The 22,832-nt window shown below is 44.0% G+C and overlaps 2 protein-coding genes and 1 long non-coding RNA gene across 14 annotated transcripts in view; 1 reads left to right on the plus strand and 2 right to left on the minus strand.

Moving 5' to 3' along the window:
- Positions 1-1,315: 1,315 nt before the first annotated feature.
- Positions 1,316-7,267, minus strand: LOC134512831 (uncharacterized). The gene is made up of 3 exons (XR_010070254.1): positions 7,159-7,267; positions 3,504-4,620; positions 1,316-2,888 (listed from the first exon to the last, which is right to left on the minus strand). It is a non-coding gene; the product is annotated as an uncharacterized LOC134512831 (long non-coding RNA).
- Positions 4,639-22,656, plus strand: SLC3A1 (solute carrier family 3 member 1). The gene is made up of 11 exons (XM_063328624.1): positions 4,639-6,518; positions 7,071-7,557; positions 8,843-9,022; positions 10,120-10,274; positions 11,291-11,416; positions 14,948-15,067; positions 16,092-16,216; positions 17,465-17,663; positions 18,472-18,618; positions 21,123-21,239; positions 22,079-22,656. The coding sequence occupies exons 2-11, from the start codon at positions 7,161-7,163 to the stop codon at positions 22,517-22,519; spliced, it is 2,007 nt and encodes a 668-aa protein (XP_063184694.1). The 5' UTR covers positions 4,639-6,518; positions 7,071-7,160; the 3' UTR covers positions 22,520-22,656.
- Positions 9,739-22,832, minus strand: part of PREPL (prolyl endopeptidase like) — a 32,301-nt gene continuing 19,207 nt past the window's right edge. For 6 of the 12 annotated variants that reach the window (XM_063328621.1, XM_063328618.1, XM_063328619.1 and 3 more), the window contains exons 16-17: positions 22,036-22,179; positions 11,423-13,605 (exon numbers count right to left, since the gene is read on the minus strand). The gene's annotated coding sequence lies outside the window, so the exon portion shown is untranslated. Of the gene's footprint in view, positions 10,047-11,422; positions 13,606-22,035; positions 22,180-22,832 lie in introns of those variants that run through there. The other 6 variants (XM_063328617.1, XM_063328615.1, XM_063328614.1 and 3 more) reach the window with 6 other exon arrangements.

Consider the following 22,832-nt stretch of genomic DNA (forward strand, 5'->3'; position numbering starts at 1 on the left):
TCTGATGCAGAGGTCTAGTTTGCCCTGGGCAGGGAGCACCTTCCTTGAATACAGAACCTTGCACACGGCCAACTCTTGCCATGCTGGATGCCAGGTCAGTCCAGCTCGGTTGGAGAAATGTGGTTTTGTTTGTTTGTTTTACCAAAATGTGTTCTTCCAATTCCTTGGTTTCACTTCCAGTGTTCACGTTAATTTTACGCACCCAGGCTCCTGTTGCTGGAGCCGGTGAAGTGTTGGGTCACAGGTGGCCATTGTAAAAGCCTTGGGATGCAAGTCAGTAGTACAGACAGTACTACAGACAGTTGGGCTGCCATTCAGTAGTACAGACAGTACAAAGACTGGAGATTTCTGATCTAAACTAAGCTCTTTCAGCAGGAAACTGTCTCGGAGCACAACCCGAGTAGGTATCACCCATTTGACATACGTGCAAAAAAGCAAATGAGTTGCAGGGAGACCTATCTAGATGCACTGATAGAGACAGAGAAGGATTTAACTCGTTTTTCTAAGCTGAAGAGAGGCTCAGTGGAGTGCTATATATATATAAAAAACTGTGCGATACTATGTGTGTACCTCCTGCAGGTGGGGAAACTGAGGCACTGTGAAAAGCAGTACAGCTCGTACAGTGTGGTGATAGTGGTGGTCAGGCAGTGTCAGCCCTGCAGAACACAGCATTCCTCGCCTGACAGCCCCTCCCTGAAAATCCTTCCATCCTTCCACGTGAGGAAGTGCTCAGTGCTCAGCAGACCAAAACTTGCTCCTCAGTTACTATGCGGTGAATGTAAATTGTTGTCAGAGGTAAGTTCTAGCAGGGGTAGATGTGGTTTGCTATGGGGTGCTGTCTTTTAGTAACACAGAGGATAGATGTAGTAGTGATGCAGTACAATGCCACCTCTTGGTTTTGAGCTTTTGCTTGGCTTCCTGTTGGGCTGTCTGGCTCTGCTGCCTGTGTTATGACTTCCCCATTTCCGAGATCTTTCAGTAACACCGAGTCACTCTTGAGTGTACACCGTCAAAACTTCAGCAAGTCTTTCAGGGTTTAATACTGTGCTGAACGTGCCCAGCTCATACCAGAGTCAAACGGAGATCTGGGTCTCTCTGTAGCAAAGCTTTTAAGAACTAGGCTGGAAAAGAAAATTCTTTGAAAGTTGTTATCCTCTAGGTCAGAAATGTGATGGACGAATGCTGTAAAGGGAAACTGGTACAGTGTAGATTGAGAAGGGTGCAGTTATTCCTCCTGGAGAGGCAACAAACCTGGAGCTTTAAGTTTTTCTGTGGATGCATGTCAGTATAGTGCTTGACCCTCTGTAGGGGAGGGCATCCAGGAGGAGTCAGGTCTGTGTGCTGCTGTTCTTGCAGCTGTGCTAACAGCAAGAATTGAAGGATAGTTCTTTTCATTAATAATAGTGGGAGAAGCCAGCGATGCTGGTGACCCATGGCGGGCAGGGGCCCAGTGCTTCCTTCCCGTGAAACCTACCCCTGAAATGTCACGTGAGCAAAGCTGGGGCTAATTACAACGTTTATAATGCCATTAACCTTAAAAACAAACAAACAAACAAACAAAAAACAACAATAAAACCCCAACAAACCACATCACGGTGTCCCATGCAATTGTATTTTGCCACGCTCCCAGGACTCGAGGCTGCTGGCAGAAACCTCACGCGCACTCAGGGATCTCCTGGGTAGAAGATACCATCTCAGAAACTTGTTCCTCAAGAGCATCTCTCTCCTGACGGCTGCCCACCACCGTCAAGGGAGGACTTTTAGTGCTGAATGAAACGTAGCTTTAAAGGTCAGTTTATCCATCAGTCTTGTGGGAGCCACTGAGGGAAAACTGACAGCCGCAGTGTTTGCCTCTTTACATGGGCGTAAAGCTGGCCCCGATTCTGTAAATAATGAGGTTATATTTAGAGGTGAAGTGCATTATGTCAGACCAGTTCCAGTGGTAACAAACCATTTAATGAAAAAGCATTAAGCAAGAGAACTTTTTAACAATAAACGTCTTCCTACACTTAGCACGTTAGGGTGCTTAATCGCCCCTCTGTGTGGTTTTTGGTGTAATATGTATGGTATCAAATAACTGGCAAGCTACTTGGCATTTGTATAGCCTCAAACAGCAGACTACTTAGTCAGCCCGTGCATCTAAATAATTATATATAAGAAATACTTGTGGAAATTAACCCCTCCATCTTACGGAAATAACCATGGCAATCTGTGTGGAGATAGCAGCTATTACTGCCCACATACCGATTGGTTTTGTTTCCCTATCTAACCCTGAGGTAAACAGAATAACTGGCACAGAATGTGAAGTGTTTTCTTTACTATTTAATGCTTTTCAGTGGATTCCGCTAGCGCAGTTGCACTGGCTAGTTACTCCTGCTAAACTATAAAATTGCTCAGGGGGGAACCGTTTCAGAATTGCTTGAGAGCAAGCCAGGAGCATAATGCCTGCATACATAAAATATATTTTAAAAGGAAAAAGTTAAAGCTCAGCGGGAATTGTTGGTGATCTGCCTCTCTTAAGATGAAGTTTATGGTTTCCCTTTATCAAATAATTTCAAGGCGAGCAACTCCTCAAGTGGAGGTGGGGGGGGAGGTCTGTAATAAAAGCAAAATACCTGTGTGGTTTTATTTTTAGTCTATGAGGAAAAAACATATAGGAGGAGGTACCAGATTCTTGGGCTTGTTTTCCAGGGTCTGTGGTACGTTATCGTCCAGATCTGTTTTAAGCTCCTTGGCTGTATTTTCCTGCCAGGTTTTCTAGAAAATTTTTAGCATTTAAGGTCCAGATGTCCAGTTTAGGTGTCCCTGTGCTCCGCTGGTACCTGCTTGTGCTGCAGCTCTTCTTACGTGACAAGGTGGAGTTGATCTGAAATATGATTGAAGTCTGGCTGTAAAAAAAAAAAAAATTGTATGTTCACCAAGACAGCGACCTGGTTGTTCCAGGATGGTTTATGTTCTGTTTTAACTTTAAAATAATTGTGTGTCCCTGTATTTTTGCATGCCCTGTAGCCACCGGAGGAAGGTGGAGGCAGTGAGGCACATGGATTCGTCTATACCACGGCCTCTGGTTCGTGCGTGTAGCTGCTGCAGCAGCATACTCCTCTCTTCAGCCGCACGCTTGTCAATTAAGACACGCTCTGTCCTACTTTAGGTATAAATAAGCCTTTAATGTTACTTAGGGATTACATTAGGACAAGAGGGGCTCTTTTGAAGACGACGGTTCCTGCGCGGCAGGGTTCGCAGAGCTGGCCTTGGCTGATGTGCCCCTGGAAGACGCTTGAATAAGGGGAAGTTAACTGTTTCCAAAGGGTGCATGTGGAGAGCAGTGGCAGTTCCTGACTACCAAAATACTAAATTGGCCTTTGAGAAGCATGCAACCACCCTGTAGCTTTAGATCAAGCACAGATGTCCATGCAGGCAATTAGCAGCATTAACTGTAGAGGCTTTAAAAAAAAAAAAAAAAAAAAAAAAAAAAAAGGGGGGGGTGGTGCTGAAATACTCACTTGGACCCAGCACTTCAACAGTGTTTTGGGGTAGCAGTGTCGTAGGACTTGGGTGAAGTGGGGGTAGGTCCCTGATCCGTGGCAGTTTTAATGTGGGTAAGCCATTAACGGAATTTAAACCCTCTCCCCATCTTTGATTCCAGCAGCGTTTGTGGGTGTAAGACTTCACTGCTTTCCACTCCCTGACTTTCTGTAGGGGACAGACAGCAACGTCCTGTAACAAACGCAGCCACGAAGACCGTGATTTGACTGAAGAGTTGCTCAGTCGGGGAGTTGTGCTTTGTGTCCTGGACCCTCTCCCTGCCTCTCCTCCTCCTCCTCCTCCCTGTGCTGGGCTGGCAGACGCATTCGTGTGGTCTCATGGGCACCAGGCGGATTGGAGAGCTGTCTGAAGAATGAAATTAGTATTTTTTTTTTTTTTCAGCCAAATCTGTTTCCCAATCTGGTTCACTGCGCAGCTGCCTAAACACTTCACCTGACGCAAGGCAGGGGGCAATGCAAGGCAGGAACAAGCAGTCAGGGATAAGAGTTGATTAAATTAGCATTAAATGCTGGTGAATTAGACACAAAACTGCATCTTAAGTCACGGTCATGTAGCATTGCCTATTGAGCAGCTATTTGTTGTCATAAACTACATGTCTGTGTCCTGCTGATGTGCCAAAGATGTTTTCTGGGACTGGCAGAAGTGCAGATCTGCATCTCTGGTATGTAAATGCTCTGGCACCCAGCTTCTCTCGTCCTGTGCCCATGCTGCAAAGTGGTAAACACGAGGATCCTTGACCTCGGGCTGCGTTCTTCCAAAGAGACGCTGACTGTGACTTGCAGCAAGCTGTGTGTGACATGGTCACAACGTGGTACCAAACAAAATGACCGCACGGCTGGCCTTGGCTCTGCGGGATCATGTGTCTTGTCATACAGTTAGAGAGAAATGGAGAAAGGAAAAAGAAGCGCTAAAACCTGATTAGGTGTCACTTAACGCTCTGCTGTTTTGTCATGCAGTTGTCTCCCAGGATGAATACAAACGCAGGGAGGCTGTCCCCGTTAGCCAGGTAGGAAAGACTTGGAACAAGCAGGCTGGTGGCTGCTCCTCTTGGACACAATGCTCTAGCTGGGAATCCTTTTTAAAAATAAAAAGTAAATGAGCAGATAAAACAGCGGGGCTACTTGGATAATTAGCGTACGGTCTGCTTGTCGGTGTTGCTCCTAGTTGGCTTTTTTCAGTGAATGTCCTTCTTCACCTTTTTTACATACTACTTAGTTCTCTTTCTAAATACTGCAGCAGGAGCTAAGTCTCATCTCATAGGCGTTGGTTTTGCACAGTGTCGTGATCTGGGAGGCTTGGCTTTGATCTTGTGGTGAGTGACGGGGTTTTTGGGGGGTCATAGGCGTCGCTGGAGGGTGCATGTACATAAATGCTCTGCGCCTATGTGTTTGTATCATTCATATCTAGATCTATATTCTCAGCTCTGATTCTATATTGTGGCAGCCACATTATTTAGAAACATGCTTACAGTCTACGGGGGTGGGGGGGAGGCAAAACAAACAACCAAAAAACCTCAATCGATCAATCAAAACCTAACAAGCCACAACTGAGGGTGGTGTGAGCCTGTTCCCAGACTTTCCCGGCCCTGGCGCTGAGCCCTCTCTGCGCACGACTGTCCCGAGCCCCGTTGACTCGTCTGAGCCACGCGTCCGTGGCAGGTGCCTGTGTTTTGGTCGCCCTCTGCTCTTGCCTCGGACTTGGGTTGCTTCCCGCTGCGCTGGGGTGCTTGGAGGAGCTTTTGGGAAGAAAGCCACGGGCGTGTTTAAAACTCTGAGCTTGGGGAAAAAGCAAGGCAGGGAGTACTAAGGTCTTGAGGTGTACGTGATGCAATCTAAACATTTTCTATATTATGCATTTGCTATTTTAATCTGAAATGAAGTCATTGAAACGAAGCAAATTAAGGGGGGGGGGCAGGGGAAGAAAAGATGAATGAAGTATACAGTGAACAGACTGACACATTCAAACCAGGTACCGAATACAGGCTTATGCCCTGAGCGTACCAGGCCTGCCTGGAAGCTTTTACAACCTGCTGATACCATGATATTTAAGACTGCAGCGTCATTAGGAGGGAGATTGTTTCAAATAATTTCCCGGCAATACTGAATCACAAGCTATCCCGCTATCGCAGCTACCTGACACAGCACAGGCTGAGGTTGCTGCCAGGCACTGCTGTGAGGAAGTGATGTACAGAAATTATTTAAATAAATACCTCCACTCTGTGCATATATTGGCATCTTGCACACTGGGTAAACAGTCCCACTTTGGGACAACAGAATGGGAAGAAAAGGATTAAATCTGTCAGAAAAAAAGGCCTCCTCCCACCTCAGCTACTGAAGCAATAACACATTTTTTGAATCATTTGAGTATTGCATGCTGGAGTTTATAAACTAATGACTGAAAAACTTCTTTCATGGTTTGAGGCAAACATAATAAAGACTTTTTCGAGGCCAAAACCAACCTTTCCTCCACTGCAGTTGCCTATGGGAGTTTCCCTGGGACCCTGACCCCAGGACCCTATGGTCACGGGCAGGCATTTGCTTTTAGATGTGATAAGGCAGCTCCTTGGCAAATGTATATTGCTTTATCGTTTGCTTTGATATGCCTGGGCAGAGGGCAGGGGCTGGAGGGGCGGTCCTGGGGATGTGGGCTCCGTGGCTTCAGGGCAGCTGGGGCTTAGGGCACGCAGATGTGTACATCTGGGCACACTTGTGCAGACTTCGGGCAATGCTTTTTCCTGGCTAGAGTAGTAGAAAGCGGGGAAAGAAGGGAAAGGTCACTTTCCTTTAAACAAATGTTGTTGTGTTGTTTTTCTGGCTTGGTTTTGCTTTGTTTTTTAAAAAGGGATTTTAATAGTGGGCAGTGGGTTTGCCTCTTGAGTCCTGCTTGTGCCTGTGCAGCGCTATCCTGTCCCGACCTGGGGATGGCTCTCTCTGGGTGTAGCCGCCCATCACATGCTGTGAATCGCAAGATTGGTATGTGCCTTATCGTGGTTACTGCTGAAGAGTTGTGGCTGGGCTGGGCTGGGCTGGGCTGGGTTGGGGGCTTTTGGTTTTTCTAAGCTGTGAGAAACGAAGTGCAACCAGCCTTTGTATCTTTTTTTTTTTTTTCTTAGTTAATTTGTGTTGTTGCTTTTGAGCCAGAAGTTGTCAACACCTCGTTCTTGCTCTCCCGTGCTTAAATTACTCATTAATGCTCAGAGTGCTTTAGGGGCAGGGGAGGCCTTGACCGGTCTGGAATGCTGCGTATTTACTAAATCTTTTCCTGGTAGAAACCCCCAAGTTCTCCCCGTGCTGTCCAAAGGAAGAGAAGCTTGGTGTCCTGGAGAGAGTAACTCTTGCTCAGCGGGTATGAGGGATAAACTGCGCTTTCTTGTAGCATTTTGTTATCTTGCTGAAGATGCCTGTTAGGCGGAAGAGCGGGAGCACTTTGCCCTTTTTGTCTCTTTTTGAACTTTGACCAGTTGGCCGGGGATTGATTATAAACTCGGATGCTAATTACTCTGCTTCTCATTTCACTGAACAAAGGTGTGTTGTCACACTTTTTTGCTGTGGCGGGGGTCTCCAGGACAAAAACCACGAAGTGAAATAGTTGAGGTGAAAGCTAAGAGCTTACCTATGGAGCTGAGCGACAAGAGAGGTGTGGAGAACAACGGATTTGTTCAAAATGAGGCTTTTGATGACAAGGAGACTGATGCCAGTAGCCAAGAAGAAATGCCAAAAACATGCATTGTTGATGCGGACCCGACGGCTACGGAGGAGCTGGTGTTGAAGCCCTATGCAGGGATGCCGAAGGAAGTCTTGCTGAAGTTCTCCAGCCAAGCTCGGTACAGAGTCACCAGGGAGATTCTCTTCTGGCTCATGATCATCGCTGCCGTCGTGCTTGTGTCCGCTACGATTGCGATTATCGCTCTCTCCCCAAGGTGCCTTGACTGGTGGCAGGCCAGTCCTATTTATCAGATCTATCCTCGTTCCTTCAAGGACAGCAACATGGATGGGAATGGGGATCTGAAAGGTGGGTGAATTTCCGTTCTTGGTACGTGCAGAGCTGTGTAGAAGTAGTTTGTCTGTATATCCATGTGTATGTACACTTAAAAAATATAGATAGAGAAATCTCCCGATAGAGAAAGCCACCCTACTGGAGAGAGGAATAAAAGTTATCTAACTAAACATTAATGGCAATTCACACTGTCATTAGTAGATCTAGGATCTTCTTGCCCAAGTTGTTATTTTAAACCTGGAGTTAAAACGGATGTTTAGAAGTGGGGCTGAGAGCAAGCAGCAGCACAACTATCATCAGAGTAAAATACCTCCACAAAACTGAGGTCAGTCAGGAGGAACTGGTGGTGCTGAGCACTTTGTTGTATCGGGTTTTCTGCCTCGCCATAAGAGAAAAAATTAAAACTGAGAAAAAGGAGAGAAGGGCGTGTTGTTTTTGTTCAGAGTCTGGGTGGTTTTGAGCTCCCGAGTGCATTGATAAAGGGGTACTTGATACTAAGTGAGGCAACGCCACTTATCAGTAGCTTAACTGTGACTAAGTTTCCAAAGGGGAAGGCTCAACACCATAATGGACAATAAATTTCTAAACAAGAAGCACTAGCTGTAACATACTCTACCAGCAAGAGAAGAGAAGAAACTGTTTCTGTAGTTGCATGCCAATAGTAAATATGTCAGGAAGATAGAAGAGATTTGGGTTTAAAAAAAAAAAAAAAAAAAAAAAAGCCAAATGAAAACCACAAAAAAAACCAAACCCACAAACCCAAAACAACTAGGGGAGACTGGAGTAAGGGGTCCTGAAAAAAAAAAAAGGCAACAGGGGAAAAAAAATATGAGACTTCTCCTAATGGCATGGAAAACGTGGGATTTTTGTATCAAAATTTTGCTTTCCTTTGGGTGTTCTGAGGATTAACTGATGTAATTGATGTTCCTTGAAATGGGAAAGCAATGCTGTTGCTGCATTTTAAGAAAATATAGGAGTTCATTTTCAGAAGTGAGTGTTAAATTTATTAAAGTGTAAATCTTCTTATAATAGACTATAAGTTTGCGTTCATCTGATTTTTTTTTTTAATTCCTGCTTTATATTCCTTATAAAAGTGGCTTTGAATGGTTTCCATCTGCGATCTGATGCTATCCCTGAAGACATGTCAAGATGGCCCTGATACCTGAGATCAGTGAAAACAGGAGATGGCCCTGTATTAAAGGGACCTGTGTGCCATCTGTGACTGAGAGCCCCCAGCAAACGTATTTCAACAGAAATATTTTGTCTTTTCTAAACAGATTACGCCCTCTTCTTTCAACAGGTATCCAAGAAAAACTGGACCATATCACGTATTTGAATATAAAAACCATCTGGATCACCTCTTTCTATAAATCCCCCTTGAAAGACCTTGGATATGGAGCTGAAGACTTCTATGAGATCGATCCCATGTTTGGGTCAATGAGCGATTTTGAGAATCTGCTTGCAGCCATACACGATAGAGGTAAGCTGCCATTCCAAGCAAAATAACTCTATTAAAATAAAGACATTCACTCGTATCACACGGGTGTACCTTGTAGCACTAGGTTATGATCTGAGATTTCAGTTTGTGCATCTGGCAGTTCCCCCATGGTGGTGTTGAGCAGAAGCAGATGGAGGTGCCCGTGAAGGGTATGCGTTACCTCCACAGCAACACAAGCTCTGTGATTGCTGTTTCCTGCCCTGGGGTAGGGCTGGGAGTGGGACCAAAGGCACGGGGAGCTACAACAGCAATGTCAGGCTGCAGTACACCCTCTGCAAGCCATGGTCACCTCTCAGGATGTCCATGGGTGGTAGGGCTGACATACTGTCTGTGCTCCCTGGTGCATATGGACATGGGCATCAGTAGTCCAACAGGATCAAGGCTGGCTTTGAATGTTATGACTGATGGCTGCTTTCTGAAGAAAGCAGGGAAGCAATTACAGGGTTGGGAGGGAACATACACTTCCTTCCTGCAATTGCACCCACGGTTGGTGCGTTTATGCCTTTAGACCAAATGTTTGCTCAGATGTTTCCCCTTACAGCTGTTGGGCTGAATGGAAAATGGTTTGCCAGTCCCAAAGACATTTGGGATTGCAAAAAATGTCTAAGCCTTTAAGCAGAGTGAGGAAGAACTTGTGTTCACTGATGCTAGACTGGTGAAGTGCCTTTCCCACCTGGGAGGTGGGAGACAGATGTTGAAGTCAGATCTAGTGGAAGTGGTTCCTAACAGCAGAAATCTGTTCTGCCTTTTCTTCCCTTCCCTTTCCCTCCCCAGCAATGGGCAGGGGGGAACAGGACCAGCAAGATGCGTTGCAGCTTCTTGCAGACTTTCATTAGACTAACTGCATCAGTAGTCTGGGGCTTTTTGTTTGTGCCTGTGCCTTCCCATATCAGCAGCCAGCGGGGCTGTGCTGACTCAAAATGGAACACACTCACCAGTCCCTCGAGCCTAAGCTCTTCCAGTGGGAGCCTTTCTCTTTTGCCGCACCTCTGGGACGCTTCTGATACTGCATAAAGAAAAAATGTGAGCTTTGACTTAAAAGACTGAATGTAATGGTTTGATTTTTTTTTTTTTTTAAGGGATAAAGGTGATAATGGATTTAATACCAAACCACACAAGTGACAAGCACCGATGGTTTCAACTGAGTCGCAATCGGACTGGGAAGTACACGGACTACTACATCTGGCAGGACTGCGCACAGGCTGCCGGTTCCGTCACTCCTCCAAACAACTGGGTAAACACGGGAAGGGACACGTTCAAATCCCAAGCTGGATGCAGGTTGCCACATAGCAAAAGGGGCTGTAACGTAACTGTCCCAGTGTGCCCTGGGTTATAAATGGCTGTCGAGAGGTACAAATTGATGTTACTAAATGAGCTAGCACAGACTGGGATTTAAACCAGCTCAGGGTGGAGGGGTTCCTACTTCAAACAGAATTTTAAAAATTACTTTTGTTTCTTTCCCTTAGCATTAAATCTTCACTCATTAAACAAACACAAAAGGAGTAGTTGTGCACAAATTGTTCACACGTGCCCCCTTCTGTGTCCGGGTACTCGGCTCTAGAAACTTCATCTCAACTCCTCTGAAATCATAGTTGGTGGGGAGGGAAACAAAACAGAATGTTCTTGGGTTTTTCCCTTTTTCTGGAAAGTGATCAGGCCAGAAAGTTGCATGATTACCAACTTGTATATTCTAAAAATTCAAGGTGGAATTAATATTTTGGACAAACTAGTGTAATTTTTTTTTTTTTAAATGTATGGTCTTAAGAGCTATGTTAGCTTTTGGACTCCCTTATTACAGGGATGATTAAGTTAGCATTTTAACATGCTGACTGTTGGTGCTTCAAAGGCATAATAGAAGACTGCAGAAAGCACTATGTTAACTAAAGCTATTTTTAATAAGCTTTAGGAAAAACAATTCCAGAAGAAATGTTCCCACCCATGTTTTCCACACTATTCTGAATAATTCCCTGTGAAAGTCTACTTAAAAAACAAACAAACAAAACCAAAAAACAATGAAACTGAACATTGAACAAGAAATACATATAGTGAAGCACGGCTAAAGGGAGAGCAACTAGCAAGAGAAGGAAATGTAAAAACGTTAAGTACCAAAACCTACTCAAAATTTAGTCCATTGATTAGGCATTTTATGCTTTATCATATGCTTGTAATGCACTACATCTTAAAGTATGCATAGGAGTAAATGTTTGTTAAATTAAGAATTCTGACTGTCCCCCTCCCTGACGTGAGCAGGTGAGCGTCTTTGGGAATTCCAGCTGGCAGTTTGATGATGTGAGAAGGCAGTGCTATTTTCATCAGTTTGGGAAAGAACAGCCAGACTTAAATTTTCGCAACCTTGCTGTCCAGCAAGAAATCCATGTAAGTAGTAACCCGCTGCTGCTCTGCCAACAGCAAAGCAGCTATTTCTACACTTCATTTCTCTGATTATTTGTGGTACACAATTTACGGTCTAGTTGGAAGTAATTTGAGGATTGCAACTTACGTAAACTGTCGTTAACAAAAAGGTGTCTGGACAAACATTAGGTTTATAAACAAAATTCAGGCTTTATCTTGTAATACTTCCACTATCAGAGGTACTTTGTTCAAGTCTTTTTAATTTAAAAGCAAACAAGCAACGAAAAAAAAATCCCAATAAAATTGTCCTTGAGTGGAAGCGCTGTCAGCGGGTGGTGTTGTGGTCCTCTGGGTTTTCAGAAGATACAACTTGCTATTTTTGCCGGCTTGAGTCCCCTCCTCTCACAAGTGCCTGGCAAGATCTCGATGGGTTTTTGGAACAGGCTATTGCACTTTTAAAGGACTTCCCTTTCGCTTTCTCTTCCTGCTAAAGGCTGTCTTTAAAATTTCTTTGCTTTGATGCTTCAGGGGCCCTCTACTTTTCAGCAGAACCTTATTTGCAAACTGTTTGCACTAAGCTGTCTGTGAACCAAACCTGTCCTTCAGCTGAAATAGCGTTTCCCACCCTTGCTTATGCTTATTTGTTTTTCCGGCTCTGACAACATCCCCCCTCACTTTTGTTAAGCTAGATTAAATGGGGTAGGCTTTCCCAGTCTGCCCTGGAGGGAGAGACTCGCCATCCCTTTGTTTAGCCGCTACTTACTCCTTGCAGCGCTTCCAGCCTGAGGTTTTTCTCAGCTGTGGATGGCCAGAATTAAATTTAACAGCAGAGATGTCTTGGGCATCTTGTACAGTGGCACAGGTACTTCTCCCTCTGTGTCCTGAGATTGCTGTTACTTTCTTTGAAGTTGGTGCTAGCAGTCAAATAACCCAACGTGACCGCTCTCTGGAAGTGGTTAACCGCTTTCAGCTCTAGTCTCCATCAAGAGCCAAGGATGAAGGTGCTTAGCGCGTCTGGATGTTGTGTGAAGGACAACAGTTAACTGAAGGATTGGCGCTGAAGGTAAAGCGGCTCTTGCACTGAAGCCTGTGCTGAAACAGAGCTGAATCGCCCAAGTGGAGAGAGGTTTTTATCTCTGTTGATACAAGGAGCTGTTAATAGCCAGTCAAATGTGGGGATGGCACCTTGTTTTAAAAGCAAAGAGATGTTTGCATTTTCAAGAAATGGAGGCAGCGCTGACTTGTATTACGGGGAATGCCTGGGCTGGTGGATACAGGGGAGACAGTGAGTTTCGATCTGGCAGCATCTCTGATGACTTCAGAGGGGAGAGACACTGGTGGACAGAGGTCACAGCGAGAGCGCTTTGCCAAGCAAGGTGGAGCTCTGATGAAACCTCATGCCTGGTCTGCATTGTGTCTCCCAGCAGACAATGTAGAATTCCTTAAAATAAGGGGAAGTGGGGCTGAGCATGGGGAGTCTGACAATTGCTGCTTTTATTCCCCCCCATTTAAGTTATACCCCATCAGGTAGTACAGCTACCTCAAGTGTTTTGATTTAGTCCTTAAGTGTTTGCTACTTTGTACTGCTGAATTTTGGCGTGTTTCTTTGGTGGTGGTATCCGTGGCTGCCCCGTTCTTCTGTGATGATCTCGCTGTCTCTGTGGGGCCTCTCCCCTCACTGCGGGTACTGCATGTATGTGAAGAAACAAAACGCTTCTGGTCATACCTGTTAACTAAAGCATGAAATGAGACTGCTCTCGAGACTCATCCTTCAAAGACTCCACTAGTAACCTCTCTACATCCTTAAGAATGAATCCCTTAACGCCACGTCTTTCCGCTCTCACCTTTTTTTCCTAGCATTGCACATACTTTTCAATGGTCCTGGCTAATATTTTTTTTTAATGGTTCCTGATACATTGCTGAAGGTCCAGTAGCAAATAGATGCTGCATTTCCTATGCAAAGAAAAGAGATGAAAACTAGTAATTTTGGCCTGATAACACTAACCTTTGAGTAATACTTACGAACATCATTAATTGCTCCAGCACGTCAAAGAATAAGCTTTGTCTAGTATTTTAATTCAAAATCCTGTTTCAGAAGGTTAGAAGGACTGAGCAGGAAGCAAATGGACTCTTCCAGGGAAGCTCAAGCCTTTGGTGTAGCCACAGGGCAGGCAAGAGCAATGAAAAGTCGCAGCCAGCATGTTGAAGCTTTCCTGCATAAATAAAAGATCAGTCTCAGTGAGCACCACGTTAGCGCTTGATATTTCCTTTTGTGATGAGCATATGCATAAAAATGAATTAATTTTTGGTGGATTCAGTATTGGACAGACACCATATCAAGAGCTGCTGCTTTCAGAATGGCTCGATAAGAAAGTACAACTCAGTAAGGCGGAGTCTTTATTTGCCAAACAAAAATCTGTAAAGCTTGAGTGTGGACTAGTTCTACTCCAGCCTATTCAGGCAATGTACAGTTTTTGTTCTCAGATGAAGAACAGTGAAAAGTACATGGTCTAAAAGAACATTTGCAGAAACCACTCAAGAGGGACTGAACTTTAGAGTGTTTGTTAAAATTAGAGCAATTAAAACTGTAGTAATATAATAGCTACTGAAGTAGGATATAACTTTATTAATAGTGACTAACCTCTGAATTTGATAGTGAAATTACAAATTGACAGCAGTTAATTTGGCTGATAATTTTTCATGTTCCTGCAAATCAACAAATAAGCCTGAAAATAAAATAAAAAATTTCACAACAGTCAAATAAGAGAGAATCATGGAAAAGTTTGGCTTGGAAGGGACCATTAAAGGTCATCTAGTCCAATGCCCTGCAATGAGTGGAGACACCTTCAACTAGATCAGGTTGCTCAGAGCCATGTCCAGCCTGGCCTTCAATGTTTCCGGGGACGGGGCATCTACCACCTCTCTGGGCAACCTGTTCTAGTGCTTCACCACCCTCAGCGTAAAAAAATTTCTTCCCTCTTTTAGTTTAAAGCCATTACCCCTTGTCCTATCGCAACAGGCCCCGCTACAAAGTTTGTCTCCACCTTTCTTATAAGCCCCCTTTAAGTATTGAACAAATGTTTGAAGAGCTCTATTGTATAAAAAGAAAATTGGTGGCTCAAGGTCTGTGCAGAACAACATATTCTTGCATGTTTGAATCAATGTGTTCTGATTATGTGCAGCCATGACGAGTTTCAACAACAGCGCTTAGCACGAACCTAATTGTTTTGATGGATGAGATTAGAAATGACTGTTAGTGAGGCGTGCCCTGGCTTTGGTTGCGTGAATTGTGGGAGAAGTTACAAAGCAGTCTTTTTCTTTTTTATACTGGATGAACTAATAAAACGTGCTTTATTTAGATGTTAGTTTGACCTTAGATCAATATGATTCACTTTAGTCTAGTGATATGATTCACTAGTTCAAAATTTGAAGTAGAAATTAAAAAATAGATTATTACATGTTAATACCTACTAACAGGTTTAGTTTCTTTTTCAGTATGTACTACTTTGAATGGGATGGGCTCACTTGGAATTCTCAACTTCTACCTTTGTCTAGGATATTATCAAATTTTGGCTCGGCAAAGGAATCGATGGATTTAGTTTCAGCGCTGTTAGATTTCTTTTAGAAGCAACGCATCTACGGAATGAGCCTCAAGTGAACAAGTCCCAGAATCCAGTAACGTATATGTTCTGTCTTTGCTTTTTTCCTGGATTTCCCACTGGGGCAAGAGTGTATGTTTCTACTCTGTTGGGTCTTAATTGTGGCTTTAGGAAGACCGAGTCAGTCGTGTCCTTTGGAGGGCAGGTGGCTCCTGGGCGCTCTGCAGAAGGAGCACATACAAGGAGGAAGCCCTTGGGCTGAGGGTATATGTCAGTGAGATAACTGCAGGCAGGAGCGCTGTGGGTGGGAGGAGAATTGTCCGTAGACCCTTCGTATTTCTGTTCTGACATAGCTGCTTTGACTTTTGTTTAAAAATAATTTGCTTTTCAATTTATATTCTAAAAAGACCAGTCTTGTGGTTTTAATGGTTGATTGGTTATCTTGGGGGAGCCCACTGCAGGAGGCAAGCTCAGAGCTCTGGCTCGCTTGGCATCCCATGGCAGTCACCAGCATGTATTTCTTCTACGTTGCTAGTAGCAATTGGAGTAAAACAAAACCCCTCGTGTTGGCAGTGTGTCACAGTGAGACGTGGTCAGACACATTCAGAAGCAAGCGCCCTGTTGTTTATGCTGCTTGCTTTTGCTGAGGCGGTGAACTGGGAGACGTTCCCAGATAGTGCCAGTACTAAGATGCTGTTCCCTTGTGGAGTTGGGGATCACATAAAACTGTTTGGCTCCGCAGGTATTGTTGCCTTTGTAAATGAGGACAACAGTGTTGTCCCTCTTTCTGGCCTGGTATGTGGACACAGCACCTGCTGTGCTCACCATTCCAGATGGGCTCGGTTGGTTGGTTAGTGCTATGGGCGGATTCTCCCGCTTGAAAAATGGGATCCAAACTAATCATCCCTCTGCTATCATATCTTCAGAGTTTCCCCAAGCGCAGTTCAGATCTGCGCTGCTAGTGCTGGGATGTTAAACTCATTTCAGCTAAAATTTACCTGGACTGGTGCGTTGTCTCAAGGAAGGACAGGAGGAATTTGGAGAGTTCTGAAATCTAAAACATTGGTCAACTAATGGGAAATGTTGTGTTCTTCTTTAAGGGAAGTATCACAGCCTATTCCCAGCTCTACCATGACTACACGACCACACAAGTTGGTATGCATGATATCATCCGTAGCTTCCGACAGACCCTGAATCAGTTCAGCAGTGAACCTGGCCGATACAGGTAATCATCACTACAGCTAGTGATCACCCTCTTGCTAGCAATAAAATGTTTTTTATTAACATAACATGCCGTAAAAAGTTTTCTTCCTCAAATGCAAATAGCGGTGCATAGGCTATGCTATCTCTTCCCCAGTGTGTGAGGGAAAGGAAATAAGTTGGCCTTGGGATCTCTGCTCTACCTCTGAACTGTATAAAAGCAAACAGAATGGGTGACCTTTCAGATCACAGAGGCACTGTAATTAATCAGCCCTTTGGCTGATTTATTTTACAGTATTAATAATGCAGTTCATCTCAGACACGGTCAGAGATTGTTAAAATCACAGAATGGTTGAGTTTGGAAGGGACCTCTGGAGGTTACCTGGTCCAACTCCCCTGCTCATCAGGGCCACCTAGAGCCGGTTGCCAGGAATTTGTCCAGATGGCTTTTAGACATCTCCAAGAATGGAGACTCCACAAGCTCCCTCGGAAACCTGTGCCAGGGCTTGGTCACCCTTACAGGGAAAACGTTTCCTGATGTTCAGAGAGAACCTCCTGTATTTCAGTTTGTGTCCATTGCCTCTGGTCCTGGCACTGGGTACCACTGAAAAGAACCTGGCTCCATCGTCTTTACGCTCTCCCTTCATGTATTTATATACATTGATGAGATCCCCCTGAGACTCTTCTCCAGGCTGAACAGTCCCAGCTCTCTCAGCCTTTCCTCACAGGAGAGATGCTCCAGGCCCTTAATGGTCTTAGTGGCTCTTTGCTGGACTCTCTCCAGTATGTCCCCGTCTCTCTCGTACTGGGGAGCCCAGAACTGGATGCCACACTCCTGATGCGGCCTCAACAGGGCAAGGATCACCTCCCTTGACCATCTGGCAACATTGCTCCTAATGCAGCCCAGGATTGCATTAGTTGCCTTTGCTGCAAGCACATATCACTGGCTCATGTTCAATTTGGGAGACCCCCAGGTCCCTTTCTGTAGAGGAAAGCTTGGAAACTGCTGGATGTGAATTCAGAAAGACAAGACTTCAGCCTTGCGTTTACTCTTGTAGGTTTTTCTCCAGAAATTTCCAAAAAATATTTCTCCTTGTCTGCTTGACAAAATATTGTTTCTCTGTGTTAATCTCTTTTGATGGGGAGGAGGGAAGCAAACGTCATTCTTAATGCTGTGTTATGTTATATGTACATCCAATACCATTCCCAGCTTCCTTCTGCTCTCTGTAAATCAAGAATGAGCCAAAACATGTATTTGTGTACTTCGTTGTAGATTTTTGGGTTCTGACGGTGATGAGAAGGAAAACATTGAAGCAACAATGATGTATTATGGAACCACTTTTATCCAAGAAGCTGATTTTCCCTTCAATTTCAACCTAATTAACATGAAAAATCTATCGGGCAACAGTATTTTTGAAGCTGTCAACTTGTGGATGAAAAACATGCCTACAGGAAAATGGCCAAACTGGGCGGTAAGAGTTCTAGTCTGATTCCTACAGGAAGGGCTTGTTCCTATAGGTGATAGAAACCTATAGGTGATAGTTCCTCTTACGGTGATAGAAACCTCTCCCCAACCCCAAACGCTGATTTCAGTGGGATCAGCAGCAGCCTGAGCTGCTGTAGTAGATACCCATGTGAAACTCTGCTGTAGTCACGGTTGCTGGCACTGGCCAGCCGCTGGCTCTTCTGCCCTTTGATAAACAGTTACAGCCTCTGTGCAAGGGTGACAGAAAGGAATTTACGATCATGCCTCGCCCTCGGTGTCTCCAGTGCAGCATGGGACATTGACCTAAATCACCAGTGAGGATGGCATTGGTACAATTATCTTTGGCTGTAAACTGACTCAGTGCAATGGATGGAAACCTCCCAGGACCAGGGGACAACAGAGCAGGCAGCTGCGGGCAGTTAACTTAAAACCTTGCTTGTCTTTGCTAGAAATCATGTTTGGGATGTGCAAGAGATCTCTTCAAACCAAGCACCACCCTCACACAACAGAGAAAATGGCAGAAATCTGAGGGAACTGTAATGGGTGGAGGGTTGTTATTTGTCATCTCTCCCCACTTCTGCTTTGTGCTGCTGGCAGGGCTTCTCTGCGCTAAATTATTTGGGTCAGAAGTTGGTGCTGGCACCAAGATAAAAAAACATAACTGCCTTCAGTTAAGGCCTGGACGAAAAGGAAAAAGAAAAAAATCAACTTACTACCTTGTTAAATTAGTTAATCAGTTTCACAAATGCATGAAACTTTGTAACGTGTGTTTAACAGAATGACGTTTTCTTCAGGTTGGAAGCCCCAACGCTGCTCGGGTTTCATCTCGGGTTGGGAAGGAGTACGTCAATGTTATAAACATGCTGCTTTTAACCCTCCCTGGTACTCCTGTAACTTACTATGGTGAAGAAATAGGCATGGAGAACATTGCATCAGAAAACGTAAGTGAACAGTGTTATAAACTCTGGTCCTGTTTTTGTTTAGTTCCAAGTAACAGAACTCTTAAAAATACAAGAACTTTTGTTTAGTTAACCGAACCCAGCCTTCCTGTTTAGATGGTTTTCGGTGTTTCAGTTTCAGCAAAACCACAGGACAGCACGTGTAAATGGCCAGGCCAGAGACCACAGCCAAGGCCTTGATGTGTGTCTGAACTGCCAGACTGCGGTCATGGCCCCTGATTTCTGCTAGAGCAGCCTTGCTTGGTTTGCAGCAGTTTTGCTTTGCTTTGCTTCAGCAGAAAAGGCAGCAAGTGCCAACACTGGGCCTGGGCTCCTGGTTAGCAGAGGTGTGTTGCAGTCACCTGAGGCAAGAGGAACCAAGTTGCTATCTTCTTCCTCACACAGAAGCACCCTAATCGCTCTGTCAAAGTCCATTATTTCCTGTCTTCTATTTAAAGAAAATCAGAGTTCATGAGAGACCGTCACTACAGTCACCATCTCCTGCCAACTGCTTTGCTCTGAGTACGCAAAGGCCCCTGTCTAAGCCACAGCCCTCTGCAACGTGCCCAAGCTCTGCAGAAGGAAGGGATCTCCAGAAAGGGGTGGGGATACTGACCAGCCCCTGCTTAGCATTGCCTGGTGGCAAGCAGGAGTGGCTTTTGTTTGTCACGCAGAGTTTTTTTTTGATTTGTCTTTTAGAGCCCTTTCCATAAGGGATTTAGGTACCCGAGCCTTGGGAACCAAGTGTCTGGCTCACTTGATCATAGCTACAAGTAACACATGATAGGACGTTTGTGTTTGTTAGATTACAGAACTTTGCAGAAATAAGTTTATTCAGGGTCAGGGGATTAAAACAAAGTGTCTGTGCCTTTCATGCTGTGATGACCCACCAAACTTAGAAGTTTTCGTGTTCAGCCCCTGTAATTTCTTGTCCCTTCTATGATCAAACCTGATTGCTGTTGTGTCTCGTTGCTCAAGATGTATGGGCACGAGTGGAACAGCTTATACCAAAAAGGGAACAGCTCAGCTCTGCCTCTTAGGACGACTTCTGAGTACCATGAGAACGTGGTCCTATGGCAGATGCTGTTTTCTTTGTGGAAGGCCTCTGTTAGGGAATAAGACAGCCTCTGATGATGTTACCAACAGTGTTGGCAATCTTTGGGAAAGAGGAAAAGGGAAGAGGTACTTGAAGAAGCAGAGGATCGTCACCAGGTTTGTCTGATTGAGATGTGAGGAAATGATTCCCTGATTTAAATGGAAATCTCGCTTCCTCTGAGAAACACCTACGTCAAAATACCTCCAGCATTTTCTTCCTGCTTCTGATTACTGCTGACAGAATGATACTCTTCAGAAAAGTGGCTTGCCCTTGGCTCCTCGGGGTTTACTCTCTTTTAGTGGCTACCCTGCAGCTCACGGCTTCGTAACAACGCAAAACCACTCTTCGTTCAGTCTGTAGAGGAAGAATCCCTGATTAATGGGTGGCTTAAAAAGACGGAGAGTATTTGCTCAGGGTATAGTTTTTAGCCCCAGCATTTGAAACACTTCAGGAGAAGCTGAAAGAGGTACAGATGAAAGGGAGTGTTACCAGTGTTGAAAACTTAGGATTTTTTTTTTTTTCCCCCTGCTTTTCAGAACATGCTAAAAGGAGAAACCCATTATTTATAATGTCACCAAGCAAAGTGACAATTTCTTTTGTTGAGCTGCTGTTCTGACAGATTGTATTGAAAAGTGCCCTTTATATGAAAAACAGTTTTCATGGAAAACAAACACTCAAAGTACGTGCAAAATATTTTATGCCCTCTTATATCATTAAATTTAAGTGTCAGATCTTTTGGCAAGCTCTTCAATAACAATGAGGAAGCTCTTTCAGAATTTTTCTGAATTCTTCCAAGTGAGAACTTCAGATGTTTTCCACTGACACTTTTTAATCAGCTAAAAGCTGGTTTTCAATAAAGTTTTTGCATCTAGAAATAATTCTATCTTTCTCATGCAAACAATGCTGTCCAAATTGTCCCCCTTACAATGTAAGCTGGAAGAGTGCTAAGGTAAAAAGAGTGATGGTTACAAAAGAACAGCCACTGAATAGCATTTACCAGTTGTTTACTGTTATTTTAACAGCATCTCTTCACTACCTCATATATTCACTCACTGCGTGTCTAGATATTTATCAGTATATCCGAGCTGTCATTAGTAAACTTTTATCCAATGATCTGTTGCAAGGGCAGACAACTCTAGCAGAGTCATTTGGGAATTCCACGTTTTACCCAGTGCTGCTGTATCCAGGAGACCATCCGTTCTCCTCCAGTTCAGGAACTGTCTTGAGTCCTATTTTCTCTTCAGATTTGGAGCAGGTTTACATCCTCCTTAGTAAATTTTAACTTAAAGCAATACTGAAATGGCGATCGTTTGGAAGACGTGCGAACGGGCTGTTCAAGGGATAACTTTTTAATACACTGATGAAAACAATAACTTCTTGGTAATGGCTCTGACACCACTTTGTTTTCCAGGTGACCTTTCCAGAGAAATCCCCCATGCAGTGGGATGGCAAAGTTAATGCTGGTTTTACGGAAGGCAACAGTAGCTGGTTACCTGTTAACTCTGACTACCAAAGTGTAAATGTTGAAGTAGGTGTCTCTGTGTGTGACTAACTCTAATGGTCTAAAAAATATTTTAACGTATCTGTTTTGCTCTGACTTCTTTTGCTTAGTGGGGAATTGGTAGTGTAGCTAATGAGAACAAACTCCAGGGAGGGAAATAAAAGGGCACTGAATCCTAACAAATTGTATTAGAGAAGGAAATCCTTCACAAGTAAGGAGTTGACTTCATCTATATTCATTTAAGCAGGGCAAAGGCAATTATGATGTAGATGATTGGCTCTTTAAAATATTAATAGGATGTTAATATTAAATTGAAATCTGGTCGTCTTTTCACTTCTATTACTACAGAAAGCACTGGCCTTGTAACAAGAACTTAACGGACCATCTCTAACATAAGTAAATAAAAAATTTTTTCAAGGCAGTTGAGCAGCAAATCAAACAGATTTTGCTGACTTACAGTGCTGAGCAGAACTGAAGACAGAGAAAAAAAAAAGACAGGAAAAATAAACCACAAACAAATGCTGTGACTACAGTAGATTAGACTAAATGAAAAAAATTCAGTATCAGGCTTTGAATGGCTGTGGTTTCTCCTGAATAAATGGTACTGTGAGGACACTCTGGGAGGAAGAAATAGTGTCAGTGAAATTCTGTCCTGCCTGAAAACCTGTCTCTGTCACTCCACACGTGCCAAGGAAGTGCATGAGAAAAAGCAGTTTTTCAGTGGAACTTGCAGATTTGGAGAGAGATAATTGTCAAACTGGATTTCTAATAGGTGTGTTCTTAGCAGGCTGTGTGGGTGCGAGGGGTAAGTAATGGTTCCTACCTTCAGTGCAATGCCGTGACCCTGTTAATGCTGCCTGTTGCAGATCCAGATGACCTGGTCCAACTCAACCCTGAACTTGTACAGAGAGCTAGCTTTACTTCGCAGCAACGAGCTACCCATTCAGCGGGGCTGGATGTGCTACATCTGGAACGACAGCAACATTTTTGTGTATGTGAGGGAACTGGATGGGTTAGACAGAGTCTTTATGATGGTTCTCAACTTTGGGCAGGAATCGACAATAGACCTGAAAGCTCTAGTTCCTGGCCTTCCATCTGAAGCTATTATAAGACTAAGTACTAATTTTAGCAATGCCGGTAAAGCTGTCAATACCAAACTAATTAAAACTGAAATGGGAGAAGGCCTAGTCCTCGAATATAAAACAGCAAAGCCTGTTCATACTATGGAAGCTTTTCAAGGAAATTGTTTTGTGGCAGAAAAAGCTTGTTATTCCAGGGCCTTCAATTTACTTTATGTGAGCTGTTAAGCGCAGGAGTAGATTAACGAAGCTTTCAGGTTAATTTAGAAAATGTCAGTTTTAGGGAAATGCTAAAAACTTTCCATTTTCTTTGGCTGTTATTAAAACTTCTTTTGTGTACAAAATAAACGTCCTGAAAAAGAAAACAGATACCTAATTGTCTTGCATCTGTATTGGTGATGAAAAGGACAAAGTATGGTATAAACTCTCCTTTAGGGTCTGTGGAGAAGAAAACTTAAACCTGTACTGTTTGAGTGTGTGTGTGTCTGTGAGGAAAGAGAACAGTAGCTCTTTGGGTGCTGCCCCTTACAGTCCCTTGTCA

Source organism: Chroicocephalus ridibundus, chromosome 3, assembly GCF_963924245.1.
Source record: "Chroicocephalus ridibundus chromosome 3, bChrRid1.1, whole genome shotgun sequence".
Lineage (NCBI taxonomy): Eukaryota > Metazoa > Chordata > Aves > Charadriiformes > Laridae > Chroicocephalus > Chroicocephalus ridibundus.